The sequence below is a fragment of the Amblyomma maculatum genome, chromosome 8 (genome assembly GCF_055883805.1).
Source record: "Amblyomma maculatum isolate TAMU_Amacu chromosome 8, ASM5588380v1, whole genome shotgun sequence".
Lineage (NCBI taxonomy): Eukaryota > Metazoa > Arthropoda > Arachnida > Ixodida > Ixodidae > Amblyomma > Amblyomma maculatum.
In genome coordinates, this window is record NC_139351.1 from 39,602,840 (window position 1) to 39,627,076 (window position 24,237).

Below are 24,237 nucleotides of genomic sequence, written 5' to 3' on the forward strand. Positions count from 1 at the left end.
CCCTATCTACCAGATTATCACTGGCAGTGATATGCTGCCCGGCTACTCACTGCTATCAAACATTCAAGCCTGAAAGCATCATCCCTGCAACACTGGACCCTCTTGAAATCTTGCAGATACCCATCATCGTCGACGGAATTCTACACTTTTCATATAAAAAAGCGCCGTTCATCGGCGACGCTCTGAGCGGGGGGGGGGGGGGGGAGGAGGGAAGGAGAAAGTTGAAGATAGGGAGGGGTGGCTGCTCGTGGCCCTAACAGATCTCTAGGACTGGGTCACCGCCGCATGCGGTGAGGGCTCGCCTGCCACTGGATTTAAATCTGTTATAGGCTGTCCCTGCACCCGCCACAGCTTTGGTCGTGGACGACGCGCGTCTTTCTCTCCTTCGTCTTGTTCTTTCCTAATTATTTTCTCTTCTGTCCGCACGAGGCAGCGGAGGTCGCTCAGCTCCAGAGCTAGTAGCGGGCCCGTGAATTTTGTTTTGTTCTTTCTACAGTCGTAACAACAACAACGCTCTGGTGGCTTGGTAGCTGTCCTATTGTGCAGGCCACTACTCCCCTTCTGTTCCTAAAGCAGGTAAGTAAACAATAAGGATTATATCAAACAAAACTAGCAACTACGTTCTGAAACAGCTTCCTAGCCCAGAGTGTGTCGACTTCGCTATTGAATATTTGGATAGTGTTCGCAACTTGCTACTGCTGTCCGGCGATATAGAAATGCATCCGGGGCCGCACATTAGAAATGAGGTGCTTGCTAACTGGAGACATCGTCCTCTGGCCAGGCTGCTCTAAATAGTGATGTTTAGGATGTACTAACAAGCTAATAACAACAGAGAGGACTATGACTGATTTACCTCAGCAGATTGCCGCGTTAGGTCTCTATTAGTATCTTATAACTTTGACCACATGCGTAGACAGTGTGCAGAGTACCGCACAGCAGATGTCTAGGCTGGCGCCCGATGTGAGGAACGAACTGATGACGCAGAGAACCGCTCGCGGAGGTTCAATTTAATTTTTATGGCTTTCAAGTTTCTACACCATTCGAGATATTAGCCGAACCTGAACAAGGCATTTTCCCCATTCTTTGGTCACCCTGAATTTAACATTCACTAAAGACATTAAATGTGCGTACCGTCTTTGGCGTCACAGTTCGGAACGCCCGCGTCTCATAATCGTAACGCTTGCTCATTTTAGGACTAAACAACTGATGCTCTCAAATGGCCGCAAATTAAAGGACACTGGCTTTAGTATTGGTGAAGATTTCTCCTGGCGAGTTCAGAATGTAATAAAAAAACTTTTCGCTTTTGCCAAATCCAAGTGGGTAAATCTTTGCGCTATAAAACCCTCTATGTAGACCCCAAACGCTATTTTTATGCGACTGAGCAGACAGTAAAAGAATGTAGTAATCACGATGAAAACAGTAAACACTGCCTTGTCCCCGAACATGTAATAAATTGTACTGATTTTTCATTTTTAGCAACCTTTATTAACATACTAAAGCAGGAGTTCGGTTAAAACTTGGTGCTATCATCGAATAATGACTTGCTGCTTTTACCAGAAACTTGGATGACTGATGATATTGGTAATAAATTATTGGTTGCTGATCTGTCCCATTTGACTCCCTTCCGACTAGCCTAGCTTTCTGCTTTGATTGATATTATAGCTGATGCAAAATTGGGGATTTTTGTGCGGTGGTCTCTAGCAGGCTCAGGAACGCTGAGTGGCGCTGCTCGGCAAACGACGCAAACGTTTTCGAGATCGTATGAAGTGTCTATATTAGGGAATGATAAGCTATTGCTCGCCGCTATCAAAATACCACAATATGGTTAGTTCAGGTCATCGAAAACATTTACATGGTTGCCTTCATTGTGAAAAATTTTGTCGCAGCTATCTGCAATTTTTTATTCTTTGGGTTGCTCGGAAGCTGTGATCGCAATTTAGCTCCGGTGGCGGTCAATAGGAGTCCTATGTATAATATATTCTGTGGTGAAAACCGTTTTTAAACTGCGCCTTTATGATAAAACATTTATAAATTGATAAAAATGTTTCTTTTCAGTTGGCTCTGGCGGTGCTTATAGAACAGTGCAGATTTTATGCGTTTGAGGCTTACAGCATTTTATACCTGGTACATCTGACGGCGTTTCTGATAGAGGATGGCTACGCGCAATCCAATTTGCTGTCAAAACTCAAAATCTACTATAATAGCTATTCTCTGAAAACTCAGTGTTCAAACCTTTCGCACGTCTCTTTCCTGGAAAACACATGTGCCAGAGCTTTCGTTTCTTCTGAAATCCTATCATAGGTTGCAAACATCCTAGCGAATGGAGAAAATGCAGCGCATGCGCAAGAGGACGTGTAACTTCTCATGACAGAGCTAAAGTAAAAGGCATGATTTCCTCACGCCGATATGTGAGGCTGATTAAGACTGCTCTTGTCCCTGCTCAACTCTGAGCTCGATATGTCGTTTTAAGACTCTTTACTACTGCAGTCATCAAAACTTTAGCTTAAAAGCAATACAATTACGTGAAAGCTGCCGATTTCTACCGCTTTCCAGGATGAGCTCAGCATTTATGCTAAAATTTGAAAAGCCTTCTGCGGAGAACCGTTCTTTTTTTTTGTTGCGCTACTTACAAAACAATTGAACTACACGGAAACCAAAACAGTACTTGCCATATTATCTCCCTAAATGAGGCTAGGTAATTTATGTGAGGTAAATATGTGGCTGGACATCGAGAACTGTCGGTCATACAAGACCGATTTCTTATGGAGTGGTCCCTACAAAGCGGCGTTTTGTCTATGTCGAGTAGTCGTCCACATAACATAATATCATAACTCTGTTGGCAATCAGTGCGTCTATGATAATAGGGACAAAAATAAATGTCTGCTAAATATTTGGCTGTCAAAACGAATAGACTCAAACAAGCATCCAAAGATCCTCAGTAAACGAACAGCACTGATTAAGGTTGCCACCTCATGCCCTTAAGGCGGAGCAAAACTGCCCACGCCATTTTATTTCTCTATGTTCTTCTATTGCTACCTTTACTTTTTGAGCCAAAATATTCCTGAGCGACACATTTTGTTAATTGCCACGTGGAGTTGTGATGAATGCCTGTCAACACCACAAGTACTGGTAGCTTTGTAGATGGAGAGGAAGACTAGACATATATTACTACCAAAGCCTTTCTTCTTTTATCAATGCCGTGGACAGGGAGTGTCGGCCAGATTGTGCTCGCATGAACACTTACGAAAAAAGCACATCACCGCCAGGAGTCGAATCACCTTCTCAGCTAAGTGCTTAAACGGCTACGCCACGCCGAGGTTTATTTAAACCATGATGTTTATGACAGGAAAAATGTGCCACATGTACAGGAACTATTTAGAGAGGTTTTACGAAATTACAAAAAGACCTCAATATACATGGTAACACAGAAAGAGATCGAAGGTAATTTCCCTTCAACTTTTCCAGTAATTTCAATTCAATTCAAATTCCGTTAGTTTTGTTGGTAAGCATAGATTTTGTGTCTATGTCTAATATGTGGCGGTTCGCTTTTTTGAGTAACAATGTAAGTGCCGGTAAGATACCCACGAGCTCTGTTTACAATGCTACATTCAGGGATTGCTTACTTGATCGTCCAAATCTTATTTTAAAGTGAGCAATAATAGTGACAAAATATAGGCCTTTACAACCCAGCGCATGTTGTGTAATATTAAATTGTTTTAGTTACACTTACTTTTCACTTTTTCTGTAACTTCCGGAGAAAATACGAGCACTAGTTTCATTGTTTTCGATTTTCTTTGTTGACATGATTTTGATACATCTCTTGGGTGTGCCGTCTACGTAATCTTCAGAGGTAGACTGAAACGTCCAGTACCCGTTACCTCTTTGCAACTCCTGTGCAAAAATATCACATCAACTTTAAATTTCATGTTTCAGTTGCTAGGGATGGTTAATGAGTGCCTAATTTAAAGCCTATTTGGCCACTACAGCAGCATACGTTAACCGGAAAAGAAACTTTGCAGGGGATCACTCAAAGCACCCTAGAAAATGTTCAAACTAATCCAACATTTAAGTTCAGCTTTACAGAATCTATGATATAATTGCTTTGAGAAATTGAATATTGCAATGAGAACCTAAACCAAGACGCGTCCATTTGCAAAAAGAAAGTAATAATGAGAAACATCGTTTATCGATATTCCTTCTGAAGTTTAAGCTTCACCATCCCTAAGCATGTGATGCCTGAGTACCACAGATAAGGTCTATTTTTTACTAAGTTTTATTCACAGTGTATTCTTGCACTGGAGCATAAACTCAGAGAACGCACCACACATTTCAGGTGTTAGGTGCCGATTCAAATCGTTGATTACGTATCAGGTCGTTGATAAATTTTTATTGCCCCCCTATGGCTAGCGAAAAATAATGACCCAGTGAGAATTCTGTACAGTTTTATTCAATATTGGCCTTCCAATGCGGTGGCCGTGACTCACGACTCCGTGCTCCGCTCCGTCAGAACCTAGGCAGAGCAGTAGCGTCCTCCGAGGCTGGTGCACAAAACGAAGCCTCAAGATGTAAAGAACGGATAGTCAGAAGTTGTTGCAAACACTACGAGGTATATGCAAACATAGGAATTTCTGTAGCCATTTAAGCTTTATCTAATGCTATAAACTGGGCGAATCATTTACCTTCTACGCTTGCACCTAAATCTCTTTATGTACAGCAATGTGAAAGCATTCTGAGTTCCCCACTCCGCTAAAGGGATTCGCCCGACAGTACACTAAGGACTTCGGCCGCACTTAGCTCGATAACTTATATGTCATGCATATACCATCATTAGGTTATGGAGCAGCGCTGATTGAACTTTATGAAGAAGATGTTCACTACACCCAATTACAATGCATTAGAGTGAGAAATTGACGAAGATGATGACGTTTACTGCACAACGCTAGAATAATATGCAGTTTTACACGAGGCACGATTGCCTGGGGGAGAGTATAACGCACTCAGCTCTTGCTGAGCTGCACGATCTGTGCCGAAATGTGAAAGATACCTAAAGGAGCTGTTCCAGTGCTGCGGTGTCTTGACAAAATACGAAAATAGAACTAAAAGTGCGCAAAACGGTAAACATCGTGTCAACAGCAAAAGCCATTCATGTTGAAAGACGTTCTCCGCATATATTTCCTTAAGCTGTAAACTTATGGTGCCAAATTCAAGTTTTGTGTCACAACTAGGTCAACCAGTGCGATCCAAAATACGCGTATTGCACAAGCTGTGAAGTCCAATAAAGAATATCATATCAAACAGTGCGTAATAAAATTGCGTAAAAGTCCTCTAGAGAAAAGAGAACTACAGCTTTGAAATATTGATCGAACAATTAATGTTTAATTGATTCAGGCGCATCACACTGTCGGCAGTTGATTGAAGACAGATATATATCCTACGTTCCATATGCTCACACGTACAGCTTTGGAGCGTAATTTTGAAAAAAAAAAACTAAACATTGCCGTACATTGAGAAATCATCATATTGTCGCGTGGTGGTGACAAAGTCGATGGCACAAATGAAGAATCGGTGATTGCACTGAAGAAAGTCTTTACTGGGCTCACTTGCGTCCGCAAAAGAACTCAGCAACTTGGCGGCGGCGATAGTAACAAACGTGCTCGTCGATTGTCGAACAAAGATTGCCCGTCGCACTCGTCAACGCTCAATTTAAAGGCTGCTCAGAAGAATCTAGATAACGTCGCAACTGCTACAAGCACGAACTGGGACATTGAAGAAAGACACACCAGTGGCCGGAACCTTCGAGACAGATCTCGGAGCATCTTGCGCTACAGCGAAACTGATAAAGGAGCGACTCGCGACATCGGGCGTTAACAAACAAAGAATACAGAACTGATACGCGATACAGAATCAAAGGGATAAGGCCGCATGCAGGCGGCTGTTAAAAAAACAAGAAATATATTTTTGACGTTTTGCGGCAATATTGCACATGATGGGTTTTAAGACCGAAGTATAAGGCACGATGCAATGGCCTTCAAAAATCATCATCATCAGCCTGGCAATACCCACAGCAGAGTGAAGGCCCTCTTTCATATTCGTCCAATTATCCCGGCGCTGTGCTAGCCGCATCCACTTGACCCCTGCGAACTTATTAACCTCATCCGCCCACCTAACGTTGTGCCGCCCGCTGCTATGCTTTCCACACCTTGAAATCCAGTTTGTTTCCCTCAGCGACCATCGGTTATCCTCTCGTCGCATTATATGTCCTGCCCTTGCCCATTTCATGGTCTTCATTTCCACTAGAATGTCAGTAACTTGCTTATTTCTTTGCACCACTCTGCACGTTTCCCATCTCCTTAAGTTACTCCTACCATTTTACGCTCCATAGCCCTCTGCGTTGTCCTCAAGTTAAGTAGAACCTTCTTTGTTAGCCTCCACGTTTCAGCCCCCAGAGTTCAGCACAGCTAAGATGCAACTCGTGTATACTTTGCTCTTGAGCGATACTGGAAAGCTGCTAGTCATATTCTGCGAGTGCTTGCCAAATACGTTCAATGCTGATCTTATTCTTTTTGTTATTTTCCTTTCATGGTCCGAATCTCCGGTTACTACCTGCCCTAAGTAGACATATATGCCTACTACTTCCAGAGCCTCCCTACCTAGCGCGAACGTCTGCTCCTTCCCGAGGCTGTTGAACGTTGCAGAACTCTTTTGCATATTGATTTTCCAGCCTATCTTTCTACTTTTTCTGTCTAGGTCATCCATCGATCTTTGCAGTTCATCACCTGATTTACTTAGCAAGGTAATGTCATCAGCAAACCGCAGAATAGTTAGGTATTCTCCATCTGCCCTTATCGCTAACTGCTCCCATTCCACTTGTAAGGCCGCGGTCGCCCTCTCTTTAATGTTTCGGCGCGCGCGCCGCCGGAAACGGCGATGGAATGTTCTACAAGCTCCGAGAGCGCGACGCGACCGATTACGTAATCTCGGCCACCGCGCTGCGTCTCCTCACCCTCGTCGTCATGGGCACAGTCACGCGTGCATTTCCCGCACGGTCCCGGCCCTCCTCCTCGCTTCGCGCGGGAGGGCAGCACAGGCTGATCATGTTCGAGTAAATTCAAGACCTCTCCAGAGGGCCGAGGGGGGGAGGCATAGCTTTCGCAGCGCAAGGCTGTTTCCCTTTCTTCCTCCGCGCCCAGAAGCTTCTGCGCTGGCTATTTAAGAGCGCGCCGCGCAGAAATTGATGGTTCTTGTTCTGATTTTGGTTTGATTCTCGCTCGGAAAAGACAGTAGGCATGCCCCGACTGAGAATTCGTTAAAAGAGCGACGCGCTTCAGCTTGTAGTTAGTCTTTCGCCCAGTTTCATTTGTAAAGTGTGTTGTCTCACTGCCTCGTGTAAATAAGTTTTCTGTATCTTAAGTTTGTGTCGTATAAAGTTAATTTTTGATTTGTTACTTTAAGTTCGTCGTCCTACGTTTCATTGTGTGTACTGCACGTCGCCTGCCGAATCGAGCAGCACCTTGGAGAGGTGCTCAAGATTTGAAGAACACGAAGAACCTGATGTTTACTGGCGCAGTCGACAGTACGATTCGGCAACTGCAGCACTCCGCAAGCCCAGCCCGTCGCAAAGTTATCGGCGCTCACCAAAGTCTGCCGGCCGTTCGAGGTGGAAGAGCGACGCCGCGTGCAAGGACCTAGGCACCCCAAGAGGAGACGGTCACAGGCAGCGGCGAGTGCGAGTGCCCACCAGCGAGGAATGGCGCGGCAAGGAGGGAGCAACCGTTGCTGAGGTGCCAAGATCTCCCGGTCGTTCGGGATAGGAGTTTCGTCGACGCGTGCAAGGACCCAGGGACCCCCAGCGGTGACGGTCAGAGGCAGGGATGCTCGGAAGTGCCCCACAGCGAGGAACGACGCGGCGAGGAAGGCGCAACCGTTGCTCAGGTGAGCGGGATTTCTTGCTTTCGTTGGTGTGCGTGGCTCAGGCATTAGGAGCGGGAGGTGCGCGGTGTCGACGTGTAGTTAGCTCGATTAGTAAACATGAACACCAGGAAGTCAGTGTTTTCCAGATGGACCAGTGTGTCCGTTAGAGCGCCGTAGCTGCACTGAGACGGAAGAATTGGGTAACAAAGACGAACAGTAAGGACCTAGTGAAGCAACGAGGGACAGAGGCGAAAGGAGAGACTGAATTAGAAATTAGAAAGATGGAGATAAAAACCGATATGTAAATGAGAAAGATAGTAGTCGAGATGGAAATGAGAAAGATTGAGGCAGAAGTGAGAAAGCAAGAACTGGAAACTCACAGAGTGATAGCGGAGGCAGAAGTTCAAATATTGAAAATAAGACGAATGCCTCGTGGTTTCCAAATTGAAGCGGGTAAAGTAGAAGAAACTAAAAAGAACGCTTCAAAAAAGCAGCACCGAACAGTAGTTGAAGGGCACGTGTCTGGTGACGCAGCAGCCTCGGCGTCGGACGCTACCGCGAGTACAGAGCTGGCGGCGATGACCTTCGCCGGAGCGAGTGATGGTGTCGGCGTGCGCGGCGCGTTGCCGGCCAGCGAACTAGACAACGCCAAAACATCGGCTAACGTCTTCCCAATAGAAGTGCCCGCGTGCGCTCAGATTACCGAGGGCGTCAGCGTCCCGTCAGGTGCACGGGAAGGCGCGTGGCAGCACCAGACCGAACTCAAACCCGCTGTAGACAAGGTAATTGAAGAGCGTAAAGCTGCCGCGTGTTTCCAAACTCATCCTGACAAGTTAAATGCAGCAAATGCGGGTGAAACAGCGACAACAAGCGCGAGCGCTTACCAAGAACAGGGCGCCACAGTTGTTTCAGTGACAGCGGTCGCGAGGGATGGAATTGACGAGATCCGCGATATTACGTTGACCGCTGTAGATGCTGTTTGTAGGGCAGAAGTATCAGCAGCTGTCGCAAGCATCAAAATCAGCATCACGATAGGCGCGGAACTAGCCACCGCTCGCAACTGTGAACCAAAAACACTCCAGGATGTAGCGAGCACCACGCGCAAGGATGAGCTTACAGCGGGCAGCATAAGCGAAAATCCAAGAGAGTCACAGGATGCGTCCCACCCATCTGGCTCTAAAGAACAGGGCATCATCGCTGGAGGTTTATCGACAGCAACACCGCAAGTCGAGAGCGCCGCGATGAACCACGGCGGGCCGGCTACGAACACGTTGACCGCTGAAGATGCGGTATGTAGGAGAGCGATCTCATCAAAGGCCGTAAATATCAAAGTCAGTGCCATGACAGGCGCTGAATAGGCCACGGCTTTCACTCGTGAACCTGAGACGCTCAGTGAAGCGACGAATTCCCCATTCGAAGGCGAGCGTTTAGCATGCTGCCTTTTTGCAGACCTACGCGACCCGCCCGATGCGGCGCCCCTCCGTAGCTCTAACGGGTGTCAAGACGAATCAAATTCTCCACTTGAGCCTGAGCCGCGTTGCACCGGCGGGCGTGAGCGGTCCTGCTCGCCTGTGCATGAAAGTGTGTGCGCTTGCGAGCATGGAGGGGCAAGCGAAGCATGCAGAGAACACTTGCCGTACTTGACCACATGTGATGTGCGCGAAACTGCAGGATCTGGGACTTGCCGTGAACGTTTTGCATGCTGTGCAGTGACTGTGCACGAGAACGAGACAAGTGCTTTTTAACCTTGTGCTCGTGAACTTTGTGCGCCAGGAACTGTGACCATCCTTGAATGTCATGCATACCACGAAGCGACGGTGAAAAGGAACTGTGCACATGCTGTGCATGTAGATCGTGTTCTAGTGAACGGAAAGTCGCGGCCTTTGGTATTCGGTTTGGCTGGGCAAAAAAGCCCAGCAGTCTTCTTATGGTGGGGCGTGTAAGACCGCGGTAGCCCTTTTTTTAATGTTTCGGCGCGCGCGCTAAAGAAAACGGCGATGGAATGTTCTACAAACTCCGAGGACGCGACGCGACCGATTAGGTAATCTCGGCCACCACGCTGCGCCTCCTCGCCCTCGTCGTCATGGGCAGAGTCACGCGTGCGTTTCCCCGCACAGTCCCGGCCCTCCTCCTCGCTTCGCGCGGGAGGGCCGCGCATGCTGACCATGTTCGAGCAAATTCGAGACCTCTCCACAGGGCCGAGGGGGGGGGGGGGAGGCATAGCTTTGGCAGCGGAAGGCTGTTTTCCGTTCCTCCTCCGCGCCTAGAAGCTTCTGCGCTGGCTATTTAAGAGCGCGCCGCGCAGCCATCGACGGTTCTGGTTCGGATTTTGGTGTGATTCTCGCTGGGAGAAGACAGCAGGCAGGCCCCGACTGAGAAGTCGTTAAAAGCGCGATGCGCTCAACTTGCAGTTAGTCTTTCGTCCAGTCTCGTTTGTAAAGTGTGTTGTCTCACTGCCTCGTGTAAATAAGTTTTCTGTATCTTATGCTTGTGTCGTGTAAAGTTAATTCTCGTTTTGTTGTGTAAGTTCGTCGTCCTATGTCTCATTGTGTGTGAACTGCATGTCGCCTGCCGAATTGAGGAGCGCCTTGGAGAGGTGCTGAAGATTTGAAGAACGAGAAGAACCTGGCGTTTACTCCACTTCTCTGCTGAAGCGGTCTCTGAGAAACATAAAGTGATGTGCTGATGTGGTGTGATGTATGCTACGCCTTGTGTCTAACCAGCGTGGTGGATTGCGCGGACGCGATGCGCTCCCTCTCTTTCTCAGCTTGTCACAAATCGTACCTGAATTAGTCCCCGTAGCTTCGCTGAGTACAGTAACACAAAGCAGTCAAACGTTATTATTCGCAAAGTTGTGAAAAGAGCTTGGACCTCCCAGTACCATCTCCAAGTCCCTTGCCATTGTGCTGGATGCAATTTTGCTCTCTAATGCCGACGCCGATGATGTCGACCAGGATGCCATTCACTCAAAGCGTGCAGAAAGCTCGACAACAAGCACGTGTGTGGAGTGGATCAGAAATCAGGAGTAGTTTAATGCCCGACGCTACAGTCTTGGCCACAGACCTGCAAAGTACGAACCTGACGACAAAGTGCGGGTCCTCGTGCTCATTCCCAGCTGTGGACTCTCCGGCACGCTATTGCGGTTGTTCTTCGCGCTTATGGAAATATTTACTCGACGTAACGCATGAGGTGGTGCAGACGGGATATCGACATCCAGGCGACGCCAGCATCAAGCCGAAGTCGTGCATGTTGCATGTATGAAGCCGTACAACTCGGACGGATCTTGACTTTTTAGTTACCAATATTGTCAACGGGAAGATGCTCACGGGGGAGGAGGGCAAATGCCACTTAGAAGAAGACGCTGAAGATGACAATGGGGACTACAAGCGCGGGGCTGGAAGAGAAGGAAGCGCTTCAATGCAGGACTCTTTCCAGTTCACCCTCAAACCATTTTATATTTAGGCCTTTTTTGTGGTTTTATAGAGGCGCGACAATATTGTTACGTGGAAGATTTACAGTCCCAAAGCTGTCCGCACAACTAACGTTGATCAGGGCACCGATTTCACAACACTGAGCGTCGTCGCCTTCTCAGAGTCTGTTGCACTTCTTCATCCTCGTCACGAACAGCGAATACAGCTAAGTAACACTACCCCCCCCCCCCCCCCCCCCCGCGGGAAAAATAGGGCTTTAGACGGGACACATGCACTATTTCGGAGGTTGGCGCTGTGGACGGGGATTTCGGAACGACAGATTCAGCTTCGTAGGTGACGTCGGTCACGGGGCGCAAAACACGGTAAGGGCCAGTGTGACTGGGCAAAAGTTTTTCACACAAGTCCACTCGACGGCACGGGAGCCACAGCAAAACGAGAGATTCAGGTCATCACGGTGGCGGCTGCCGTGCCGGATCGTTTGGGAGTCTTGGGATGTGGAGAGCCTGGCATGAGCTATCCGGCGGGCATCATGGGCGCGGGTGACGGCATCACTGGTGTAAGTACTGGTGGCGTCTGCCGAGGGTGGAGAGGTGTCGAAGGGTGGTAACGGGTGTCGGCCAAATAATAAATAAAATGGGTAATATCCAGCGGTAGAATGGACAGATGAATTGTAGGCGAATGTGACAAAGGGGAGATGAACGTCCCAATCACGATGGTCGTCAGACACATACGCAGCCAGCATGTCTGTGAGGGTACGGTTTAGACATTCCGTGAGGCTGTTGGCCTGGGGGTGACATGCGGTGGTGAATTTGTTGCGGACGGAGCACGAACGGAAAATTTCGTCAACCACGCGCGACAGAAAACAGCGGCCACGGTCAGTTAGTAGTTCACGACGAGCACCATGATGAAGAATTACGTTCTCTAGAAGGAAGTCAGCGACGTCTGTGGGGCAGCTGGTCGGGATGGCTCGGGTAATAGCGCACCGAGTTGCGTAATCGGTGGCGATGGCGATCCATTTGTTCCCCGAGGTGGAAACTGGAAAGGGGCCAAGAAGGTCAACGCCTATACGGGAAAACGGGTCACTTGGTATGGGTATCGGCTGCATATGACCTGAAGGCAAAATTGGGGGCTTCTTCCGGCGCTGACACAGTTCACATGCGGCAATGTACTGCTGGACAGAGCGGTAGAGCCCCGGCCAGTAGAAACGTCGGCGCAGGCTGTCGTATGTGCGAGAGACACTCAAGTGGCCAGCCGTGGGAGCATCATGGAACTGTTCAAGGATGATGGAACGCAGGTGTTGGGGAACGACGAGCAAAAGGCCTGTGCCATCTGGTCGCATACTACGTCGGTATAGGGTGTTCTCGTGGAGCACGAATAAGGCGAGAGATGGGTCAGGGCGGTCGGAGGTAAGACGGATGATAATGGAATGCAGAGAAGGATCTAAGTGCTGTTCCTTTGCAATGTTAGCAAAGGCGGAGACAGACAAGGCACATGCATCATCGTCAGAGTCTGTAGGACTAGGGGAGTGTGCACACCTGCAACACAGAGTCCACGATGGAGCAATCCCTGCACAACAGGAGGTTGAAGGCATCGTCGGCAGTGCCTTTTACTATATGGCCGACTTTATCCTTCCTCGGGCATACCTTGGTCGACTTTGCGGCATAGAGACAGGACATCTTGGATGTAAGTGAGATAGTTCTCCGTAGACGTTTGGGCGCGAGAGGCTAGTGCTTTTTTGGCGGCAATGTGGCGGCCAATAGGCTTTCCGAATAGGTCGTGGAGCTTCTGTTTGCAAATATCTCAAGATGTTAGCTCGTCTTCGTGGGTTTCAAACCACACCCTCGTGGTTCCAGCCAAGTAAAATATTACATTCGCGAGCAGGAGTGTGGCATCCCACCTGTTGTGCTTACTCACGCGCTCGTATAGGGCTAGCCAGTCGTCTACGTCGATGTCGTCGGTCCCGCAGAAGGTTCCGGGGTCACGGGGGTGGGCCATTACAACAGCAGGTGCGGCGGCTGTAGAGGTAGAGGCGTCTGTAGTCATTGTGGTGGTTCCGATATGGCGGCCGCTGCGGAGATTCAGCTTGTGACAGGAAATCGAATAGATTCACCTCCACCAAAAGATGTTACGTGGAAGATTTACAGTCCCAAAGCTGTCCGCACAACTAACATTGATGAGGGCACCGATTTCACAACACTGAGCGTCGTCGTCTTCTCGGAGTCTGTTGCACTTCTTCATCGCCACGAACAGCGAATACACCTAAGTAACAATATGTATTCAGCAATTGTCAAGCATACATCACAGGCACTAAATATTAAAATATTTTTCAGATTCATGTAATTAAATGTCGGAGTTTTCGTTCGCCTTTAAACGAATTATAACTGAGCAGGTTGCAGCTGATCATAAGCTGAAAAGACTAACAGTTTTCCAAAATCCCAATCCGTAGTGCCTAAAAACACCTTTGAAGGGCGGCGAGAAAGGAAAAGAAAGCTATACAATTAGAGGAAAGGTAAGGAGTCCGTAGTCTGCTACTTCATGCTAGAGAATGGGGAAAGGTAGGGTTCAGTTAATGTGCGATTTGGTGTAGTCACAGTAGAGTGAAATATCTTGTAGTGGTCTGAAATATTCAGAACACCAACCACGCAGTTCGCGACACTCTGTCGGGCAACATGTAGCACATCTCCGCAAATCGCTAGAAGTACACCTGTCCCTGCACAGTGTGTGTGCAAAGAACGCACAGGCAAGTGAACAAGGACAGTAAACTTTTGATCCGCTTAGGCTCTTTTCACATGCCGTTAATTTTGTCCGGCGACACTCCAATTTCTGTCGATCTAGCCGCAGACCAAGCATCGATCCAGCCGCAGAGGCAGTTCCATCAGGCTCGAATTTAATCGCAGCTTTGGTGCGGTCGTTCTGCAACTGACCACAGAGAAGCGTTGAGACATTATGTGATGTCTGCTCGATGTCTAGTAAAGAGCAGAGAGGTCTGCCAACCAAGATCCGTATAACTCTTGCTATGGTCTTTCCAGTTGTGATGTATGGATGCGAGAGTTGGACTGTGAAAAAGGCTGACCGCCGAAGAATTGACGCGTTTGAATTGTGGTGCTGGCGAAGGGTCGCCGGAGAAGGGGTAGGCAGCGAACGCGATGGTCAGATGGCATCCTCGAGGCTCTGCAGATAAAGTTATGCGATGTTAGGAGGATAGTGAGAGACCGGAAAGCGTGCGTGACATGGTTCATAGGGTCACGAAGAGTCGGACACGACAGAACAACTGAACTGCTCACGTGAAATGAGTTGCCGCTGTAGCGGCCGCTGAGGGGAGTTATATCGACGCCTTGGCAGCGGGTGCGCATTCTCCCCTCCCATTGGTTTCTTTCGGCGCAGCAACGAGCTTTTTATAATAAAAATAGGTTCGTTCAATAAAGGCTTAATAAATATTGCATGGCGTCTAGAAATACCTGTGAGTAAATAAATTTAGCTTGTTCTGTCTATGTTGTTTTGTATGAAAAATCAAGAACCCTGTGGGTCTCTCTGACCGCATTCGTACGTGGGTTCGCTGCATGTAAAACCACTGTGCGAAAAACGAACTGCACAATCATCTGCTAAACCTTTCGCTGCAGTAGCCACATATGAACCTGTCCTTAGGCTAATAGAGGTACTCTAAACTGAAAGGTATTTTGTTTGAATTTATAATTTTTCAAATTGAATCGGAATCGCAGTCATATGTACAAAGAAATCAATTTTGTGACCTTTCCTTATTTTGTCTGTTCCACACTTAGCATTGGTAAAGGAACAAAAAAGGTCTGTTTCAACGCGTTCTACTCGTAGTTTTGAAAATGCGTTGCAACACTTTATTACCACCACGGGAAACCTCAAGAGGAACGACGTCCAGGCAAGTTGAAAGAAATTTTAAGGCGATAGGTTTCATAGCTCATGCTCGCGGATCGTGTCCGTCCATACGTCAGTAATGCTTTCGTTACGTGGAAGTCGGTAGCTGGCAGGTGACATGGCCGAGCACTAACTGGACGTAGGACATCCTGACATTACGTTTTGCAGGAGCCTCCTACTCAGGCCTCTCCTTTAAAATGGAAGGGCGATATCAGAATCATCATGCCAAGATCCTTGCATTCACTTTATTTCTAGGCCACTTAGAATCGTTCATACGGCTCTGTTAAAGCGAGGATTTGTATGTCGGCTAGTAGCTTATGCTATCGCGTCATCCTCAAGGTGGGAGTGAAAACAAAGAAAAAGGGGTGCTGTAGTGGAGAGCTTCGGACCAGCACACAGTAGAGGCTTTCGCCTCATTGCAGTTTATTGATCGAAATTGCTCCCTAGAAGTTTTGTAGCGTGAGCTACACTGGCCACAATATAACCATTTCGTCGTGCCTGTCCGAAGGGAAAAAAAACAAGAAAAAAAGGACAATGAAGGAAAAGAAGCACTAAAGGACGAATAAAAACAAAGAAAAACAAAAAAAGAAGAAAGTTAGGAAGAGAGATAACTCGGTAATTGATATAGGCGAACGCCAAAAGGTAAGTTGCTAGGACAGAAGTTTCGTTCGAACGCTGTGACGGCGTTGTGTCCCGGGGTTTGACGTAGAGACAATGTCATACCACTAGGAGTCTTCTACTCCCGAATGATAATGGCCAACGACGATACGCAGAGGGGTGGTCATACGTGAAGTGATTCCCCTAAGCCCTAAATACAGCTGAAACCATACAGTAAACTAATATGCACAAAACTCTATTTACTTTCAACCCGAACCTAAGCGTAGCCATGCAGATTGCTCTCGCCTAACTCCAGGTTAAACCAAAGCTAATTTTTTTTTTCTGAAACACACGCAGGACTTTACGTTTTTTAATCATGTTGGAATTTAAAAATTTCTTATCACAATGCACTGAACAAGTAGGCTGTATATCGTCTAGAAATTGTCTTCATAGTAACAATAAGCACCAGTCAGTGCCGAGAAATTTCTGCATTAAGTTCAAAACAGTTTTTGCCCATATTTTCCTGAAGATCTGTCTTCATTACGCGTAGAACCTTTAAAACTGTTTATTTAAAGGTTATAATTACCCTGTTATAATGGGTTATAATAAATGTTCTAATTAACCTGCTGTTAAAGCAGGTGTTTGCGTGTACTGTGCGACACCACTGGCTCCAGCACCCACGCCTAGCTGTAAGTGGCATCGCCGTGTCTGGGAAAAAGGGGATCGTGGTGGTTGAGCCGATGCCGAGTGTTTGGACCCTTAAGGAACCTTGGCGGAGGCAACACACCACTTTGGCCCACGCTTCCCATAGACGGCACCTCCGGGCTGACCCACCCGGGGGAAATCGGCAGTCGCTTTTTCCTGTCCTCCCCTTTTTTCTTTTTTCCTGGCGGCGAGGGTTAACCTTGTGTGGAGTAGCTACCCTGAGTTACCCATATTCTGTTATAAGGCCCCTCGGCGGAGGCAACACACCACTTTGGCCCACGCTTCCCATAGACGGCACCTCCGGGCTGACCCACCCGGGGGAAATCGGCAGTCGCCTTTTCCTGCCCTCCCCTTTTTTTCTTTTTCCTGGCGGCGAGGGTTAACCTTGTGTGGAGTAGCTACCCTGAGTTACCCATATTCTGTTATAGCAGAGGTGTACAGCTGGCGTCGGCAGGGCTTCTTGAAGTTTCCTGTCTCGCCCCTTGTTGGGCTCCGTGGTGGCTGGCTGGCACAACTACCGAAAAAGCAAATCCTTTCATGGACTCTCTATCTTCAACACATGATCGCCCTCCAAACAAAAGAGGGCGGACCGATGTAACAGGCCAGTTCGTGCAAAAACAAAAAGAAACCTTTCCGAAATACCACATTGTTCATAGTGAACAGTCAGAAAGCCCAGCTAGGAAAATCTCTCCATTTACGGTATCAAAATGTCTCACAGGAAGCCTAGGCCCCGGTTACAAGGTAACGAAACTAGCAAATGGTGACTTCTTGTTTGAAGTCAGGACCAAACACCAGTTCTCTAATCTGAAAAATATTGTGGCACTTGGGGACATACCCATCTCCATCACACCCCACAGATCTCTCAATACTGTCCGAGGTGTTATATCAGAAAGTGACTTCTTATCCCTGACTGAGGAAGAAATGGCAGAAAGACTTGCTGACCAAAATGTCATAGGTGTCTATAGAATCAAGGTCCGAAAGGATGACGAGGAAATCCACACCAAACATCTTGTTTTGACTTTCAACAGCAGCACGCTCCCAGAATCAATTGAAGTGGGATACATAAAAGTAAATGTCAGGCCATATATACCAAATCCAAGAAGATGTTTCAAATGTCGGAGGTATGGTCACGGATCGCAGAGCTGCCGCGGGCGTACCACATGTGCCAAATGTGCCTCAAACGAACATAATTCAGACAACTGTTCTGCAGCACCGCACTGTGCAAACTGTGACGGGGAGCACCCCGCTTGCTCAAAAGCTTGTCCAACTTGGAAAGATGAAAAGCAAATCATTACCATCAAAACAACCGAGAACATAACTTAGAAAGAAGCACGAACCAAATACTCCTAGGCAAAACGCACAGCATTCCTGTTCACGGCACTGCCAAGCCACCCTACACAGGACCCTACCGTGTTTTACGGCCAGTCGCTCTTGTGACATACGAGGTCGCCCCTGCACATCCGCCGCCGCAGTCCTCTATGCCACGCACCGAGATAGTTCATGTCGCCAGAATGAAGCCGTACTACCCCTGCAGTAGTTTGTCCTAGTGCGCACCGGGACTGTGCTTTTCGTGGCGGGATAATGTTACGTATATGCCACCGAAGAGGACGACGATAGAAAATAGAGTGAGAGACGACGAAGCTGAAGAAACCGTTGGGGCTTGCCAGAACACCTGCGGTGTTCTGCTCTGCTGTGCTGTGAACACTTGTTCATCAGCTGCTGTGGTTTCTTGTACTAGCCTTCTGCCCAGGTATCAATATGATGCAGAGAAAGCACAAACAGGGATGTAGGATCAAGCGCGTCGACAGGTTCGTCCAGAAGAAAAGTGCGTTCGTTTACCGTACACGGCTGCCATATGCCAAAAGCTACATAGAACAAATTGGTTGTTGCAAAAACGCCACACTTCAGGAGCTGCACGTGCGACCAGGCGCACTGGCGGGAAGAAAGAAACAGGCTGGAAGTGGGGTGGGGGGGGGGGTGGCAACTGGATGTCTATACGCCATGCGCAGCGCCTATAGGGGCGCCACTGAAAGCCGCATAACGGCGGCCGTCGGAACCCGAGACGGGCCTCACGCGGCAAGCGTGGCCGCGGTGTGCGCACGCGATCTGCCGTTTGTGTGCGTCTCGCGGGCACTTCCGCGGTGACAGTGTGTGCAAGGGGATCGCCCTTTATAATGGCCATGTGTTCGATATCACGGCCGTCTGAAACTACATCGCCTCTATATGCATCAAGTGTCTCCTGCAGCTGGCATCAACAAGGTTGCGTACGAAGTGGAACTCATTTTGAGTGCCCGGCTTCCATTACAACGCCACGCTAATTAGTTCATTCCTTGACTTATGAACCAATGTTCTTTCTTTACCTAATTGTACACGCTTGCTTCGTTTACATGCAATAAATTTCTACGGCAAACTAGGCAGCGTCGTCGAAACTGCGAGCGGTTTCGTACCGGTGCGACCGTAAGAAAAGCCAGCGAGGTTGCAAACCAGCATTCTGAATATCAGATAAATAGCGCATATTGGGCTCCTGTAGCAAGAGTTCAGATTTTTTATGCCTGTGCTTTACCACTTCCTGTACAGGATGGATTTCACCTATTCCGTCATCAAAAAGCCACATCGGTTAGATAATTTCATGGTGCAGTGAGATATCAGCAGAGGCAATATCTGAAAAGCTGCATAACAGGTTAGCCAACAGCATATCAGATTTAAATTTCATATCCTCTTTTATTATTGCAGTATCATCTTCATTTGATTTGTATCACCCTCGCGCCCAACTGGAGAGTTACAGCGCACTCTATGACAAGCTCTAGACCAATATCAAGAGCAGCGACATGTTATGTTTTCGTAATCTTGCCAGCCAACAGGAACACTGGCTCTAGTCTTTAAAAATAATTGCATGGCAAGTTTCAAAACGCATATTGGAAAATGTCTGTTCAATAACCTGCAGCAGCGGCTCAGGTTACTGAGGGAAGATCGAGTTATCGGGACCGAAGTCGACCACCCCGCCCGCGTTTAAGTGGAGGCGAAACGTAAAATGCAGCCGTGTGCTGTGCGATGTCGATGCACGATAAATATTTTCTGGCTGAGCATTTCATAAATCTAATGCGTATTGTATATTCCCGACAACGGAGGCAACCAAGTTTAAACAAGAAGTGTTTACGGAGGGTGCAATGGCAAGCAGAAAACACTGAAAACAAGCCCTGCCACACGGCAAATATAATACCTTTTCCATTCAATGACGTTCGTTCAAAATGATATTTGTTTGCTGCTACACGAGAAAATATAATGTCATTCAATGAAAACGACATTAGGTATCAATTGAGTTTCAGGTACTCATCCGAATGCGATCAACGAGGAAATGTGGCATTTCGACACCAGAGACTCGGTGCGATACATCAAAATAAACTACAAACGTGCCACCTGCATTAAATACTACTGTGTTCCTATAATTGTGCAGCTAGTCATGTTTGCGAAATATGCCAAATACCATGGTAAAAAAAAACTGGCACCCACTGCTGCCAGCCAACCCGTAGCCAAGGTATATATACAATGGTAGCGAAGGCTGGGCCCAAAAACGGTCTAGCGCGACAGCAGCACAGCCACTTTGGGGGGACCGAAACACTTAGATAATGAAATTCAAAAGCACAAATAAAAACGCTATAAAACAACATAAAGAAATAAATATTTTAATGCCACGTTTTATAAAATAGGTAAACTATTTTAGCAAAACATTACTCCTCATTTTTAATTTTTTGCAACGTTCTCTTTACGCCCCCTGTTGATGAGTGTGCGGTGCATTTGCAGCTTGACTTTGCAGGCCTTGTTTCGGCACCCAGCCACAGCGGCCGCGGGAGCTCACGAAGCGGTTTCTTATCGCCAGTCTCGAAATGCCCCTTTTGCGAAGTTTTCGTCGTCCTTGCGCGTCGCGTCTCTGTCACCGTTTTGTAAAATTTGCACCCCGCTGCACCGCTGCGGCAGTTTTCTCGGTTTTGGTCGTTTCCTTCGACGTGCGGCCAGTGAGAAGTCTTTTTCCGTCTTTGCACGCTTCGCGCTGTTCTTTTGAAGCGCTTAGCGCCTTATTTCAAGATGACCTTGCAGCGTGTGAAGAAACGATGCGCCGTGGCACATTGCGACAGCATGGACAGTGCCGTCGGTGTCAAGCTACACCGCTTCCCGCTGGACTTTCACAGGTGAGCTCTTGTCAGTGTCGTCTGCTACAAGGCGTCTGCTCTAGGTATGCTCCGAATGCTTTCGTTGGGCTGTTCGCTTCTGTTTCTGTAACCAGTTCGTGCGCATGTGGCTTCATGTTTTCGGGAATATTTATGTACTACACTACAGGGCACACACTTTAAGTGCTGAGCTGTGCGAAAGAGGTCCACCATTTGTCTGATTTAGGGTGAGTTTCATGCAGCCGGCTATCACCAGCGTTAACTTGATACCCGGCTCTCAGGAGCAATCACGCGCATGCCACTGACCGGAATGCCAATTTAAAACCAATTGTGCTGCCTGACAAGTCTGAGCACAACACTGTTTAGTTTTCCAACACCGCGAAGCCAATTTGACCCTCGCAACTGGTAGTATCAAAATTCAGCCACGTGTGTATGCGCGGCCTTGAGGGTGCTTTAACTGAATTCACTCAGCAGGAGTTACTGCCTGTCTTCTTATTGCTATTCTGCATATGCATGACCGTTAGGGTAACTTTAAACGCACTTCATTCTCGTCAAGCTTTACCATAGAAAAGTATAGCTACCCGCATGCCATGAGGACGAGCATACGTAACCGCACTCTTAGGCGCTGAGAGCTTGGGGCGAGCATTTACTACCATAGTTCAGATATAATGGAAATATAATGTACTGCAGTTAGCATTGACAGGAATAATGACGCATTGGCGTTTGGAGTATGCAGTATTCCTTACGGCGCAATTGTGAATAACGTGCACGTTGCATCACGTCCAGGTGCAGAGCGTGGGTGCAGTTCTACCACAACGTCAGCCTGGAGAAGACACCATGGCAGCTGCGAGACTTGCGGGTTTGTTCCAAGCACTTCGAACCGTCTGCGTATCTGTCGTCAAAAAGGCTGCGACCCGTGTTGATGCGCCTACTTATGTCATGTCATGTTTGCCTCAATTGAAGCTGTCTTAGCACTGTCTTCTATGCTTTTCAATTTCCTACCTGGCAACGTTCGTGGAACTGCAGGGCTTTTTTCTATCCGCGCTGTGACCATTAAGATGAATAGCCAGCTTAAAGAAACTACTGCTTGAGCTGCCTGTGACGTGTATTTTTGTTGGTGTGCTTTATCACTGTATTTGTTTGGTTGCCGTAATAAACCATGAATATGAAAACCATACTTGCCGTACACTGTATTGCAAACTGTGCACTTGAGCCTGTGCTTTGCGCATCATACCTTGTACTCAAAAAGTACTAGCACCAGTATTTCCACCAAGGTTTCCACTACGAATCATGCATGATTGCATTCTTAGCCAGCCAAGGTAAGCCAGCGTCTGAAAGTGTTGCTGCCTTTCTATGCGGCCTTCTTTGCCAGTAACGTTCACTGGGTTCCGAATTGCACATTAGCAAGGCCATAACTAGCAGGAACTCGAGCACATTCGACTGACAAAGGTTGGTGCGCACTGAAAGGCAGCCTTCATGAGATACCGGCTTGAAAAGGCGGGTTCTATAAAAAGACCACTTTAAAATTCGCGCTTAAAACATACGTATGCGTGACGTCATTCAACGTCACTCATACGTAGTTGCCCCCCAATATGGCGGTGCCCATGAGCCGCCATTTTTTGGACCAATGGGCGTCTATGGAACCTTCGCTACCATTGTATATCTACCTTGCCGTAGCCACCGCACCCAGCGCGAGCGGAACAGGTCGCTCCTGCTGCCGCGGTCCGTCGGCCAGACTCGCCGACACGGCAAATTTCTTTCGCCACCTTCAGAAAAGCATGCTCTGTTCAACTTGAATATTAAGCGCTTAATTTGATGAAGGAATTAAAAAAATTTACTATTTCCAAAGTGCTTCTAGCTACGGCTTTGATGCTAAACCATTCAGGCGTTTAGGCATAGCGACGACTAGAGCCTAGCACACGGCCAGAGCGCCGTCGTCGGCCGCTTTCGCGGGCAGCGTCGCTGCGGTAAGCTCGCGGTATCCAATATGGCAAGCGTTATGAATATGCCATATGCTTTCTTCATCAGGCCAAGCTCGGTCATTTTTCGACGGGCCTTAATACGCCGAGCGAACGCTCTGGCGAAAACGTCGAAACTCCCACGCTTTTCGCAGTCGAGCGCAGACGTGCGCACCTTCCGTGCCCTTTCCTAAACAAACGCCGCCGACACTGCCGCTAACTTCGTAATTAATAGTCCTAATCAACAAGTTGGTTACAAGGAATGCAAGATATGAATGTCAATTTAAAGGCTGCTTTCGTTTACAGCGCAGTCATCTTCGCAACATATTGAAGGTGCACACATTTGCATGTCAATCGCAGTTACCATACTTTAGAAATGGCATTAGCTTTGGTCGTGTAGCAAATGACTTACAGGACCTTATCCGCGTAGTCAGAGAATACCTACGCCTGGTCCTATCCACGAAGTCGTCCGAAAATAATTGCGCCTGGTGCTACAGTCGTGGAAATCCTACCTTGGCAGACACAATGTAATTCTAAGTTATGAACTAAGCCGCTACCGCACACTGTCCTATACCCTGACGCGACCCAAAAAAACGTACTAGTTAAAAACGAGTTCTTTCTGAACGCTCTCCCGCGGCCCCCGCCCGCCAACCCTAAGAATGACATTTCAGCCCCAGGAAATGCGACTCCTGGAGGACTTTCAACAACAGCCTGCTGAGCTTCGAAGCAGTCAGCTGTCCGTACATACACATCGGCCTGCGTGACTTCGCCATCAAGGCCCCACGACCCCATCCTGGAAAAAGACTCGAAAGAATCGACAACTACTTGCGGAATGCCGAGTCCCCAACCGACAGTGCCACTCGCCATGGCCATATAACGCCCGATTTTCGTCACCGGCCGCAGTTACGTGCGAGGTGAGTCCCCTGACCCCTGTACGGGAAACAACAATCAGTAACACGAGCTTTATTGTAGCACGAGCTCGCTTAATAGGGGTTGCAGGTCTTGACTTGAACAGCTGGTGCTCGCATCTCGGGCCGGCGCGTTGTAGCAGCAGATAGAGAGGCGGTTTCGGCATAGCGGCTGAGGTGATCTACCACTACAATGACCCAGCTGTTCCAGAGGACATCTCAAATTGGGAAACGAGCAGCCTGGTGTCGAATTGCATGAGGCATCGAAATGGGGTCAGGGTCCGAAAGAAAAGCGAGAAGGGACGTGATCTAGGTATTTCTGGGCTGCTCGACTGTCATGAAGGTCAACAACCGAGGACTACAGTTGATGTAGGCATTGCAAACACTTTCAGGGGGTTGGAGAGGAGCGAGACAATACGCCAGCGTTGCAGTGCTTCCTTCCATCGCAAATAGTCAAGGCCGTCGGCAAGTGCCGATAGTCAACGCAAAAGTGGATGGAGCCATCCTTTTTGGTGGCAAGAACGAAAGGGCAGTCGAGACTATCATCACCGTAGCCATGGCCTCGTAGTGAAACACCCGCCTCGGCTACTGGAGGTGGTGGGTTCGCCTCCCCCTGCCGGCCGGACACCCACTGGTTTCCTCCAATGGGTACAAGCCATATCCCGGCCATGTG

The 24,237-nt window shown here is 48.0% G+C and overlaps 1 protein-coding gene across 1 annotated transcript; it reads left to right on the top strand.

The window, feature by feature from the left end:
- Nucleotides 1–20,386: 20,386 nt before the first annotated feature.
- LOC146181026 (52 kDa repressor of the inhibitor of the protein kinase-like) lies at nucleotides 20,387–21,868 on the top strand. Its single transcript, XM_084577843.1, has 2 exons — nucleotides 20,387–20,719; nucleotides 21,485–21,868. Exons 1-2 carry the CDS (start codon nucleotides 20,616–20,618, stop codon nucleotides 21,657–21,659), a joined length of 279 nt encoding a protein of 92 aa, XP_084433969.1. The 5' UTR covers nucleotides 20,387–20,615; the 3' UTR covers nucleotides 21,660–21,868.
- The last annotated feature ends 2,369 nt before the right edge of the window (nucleotides 21,869–24,237 follow it).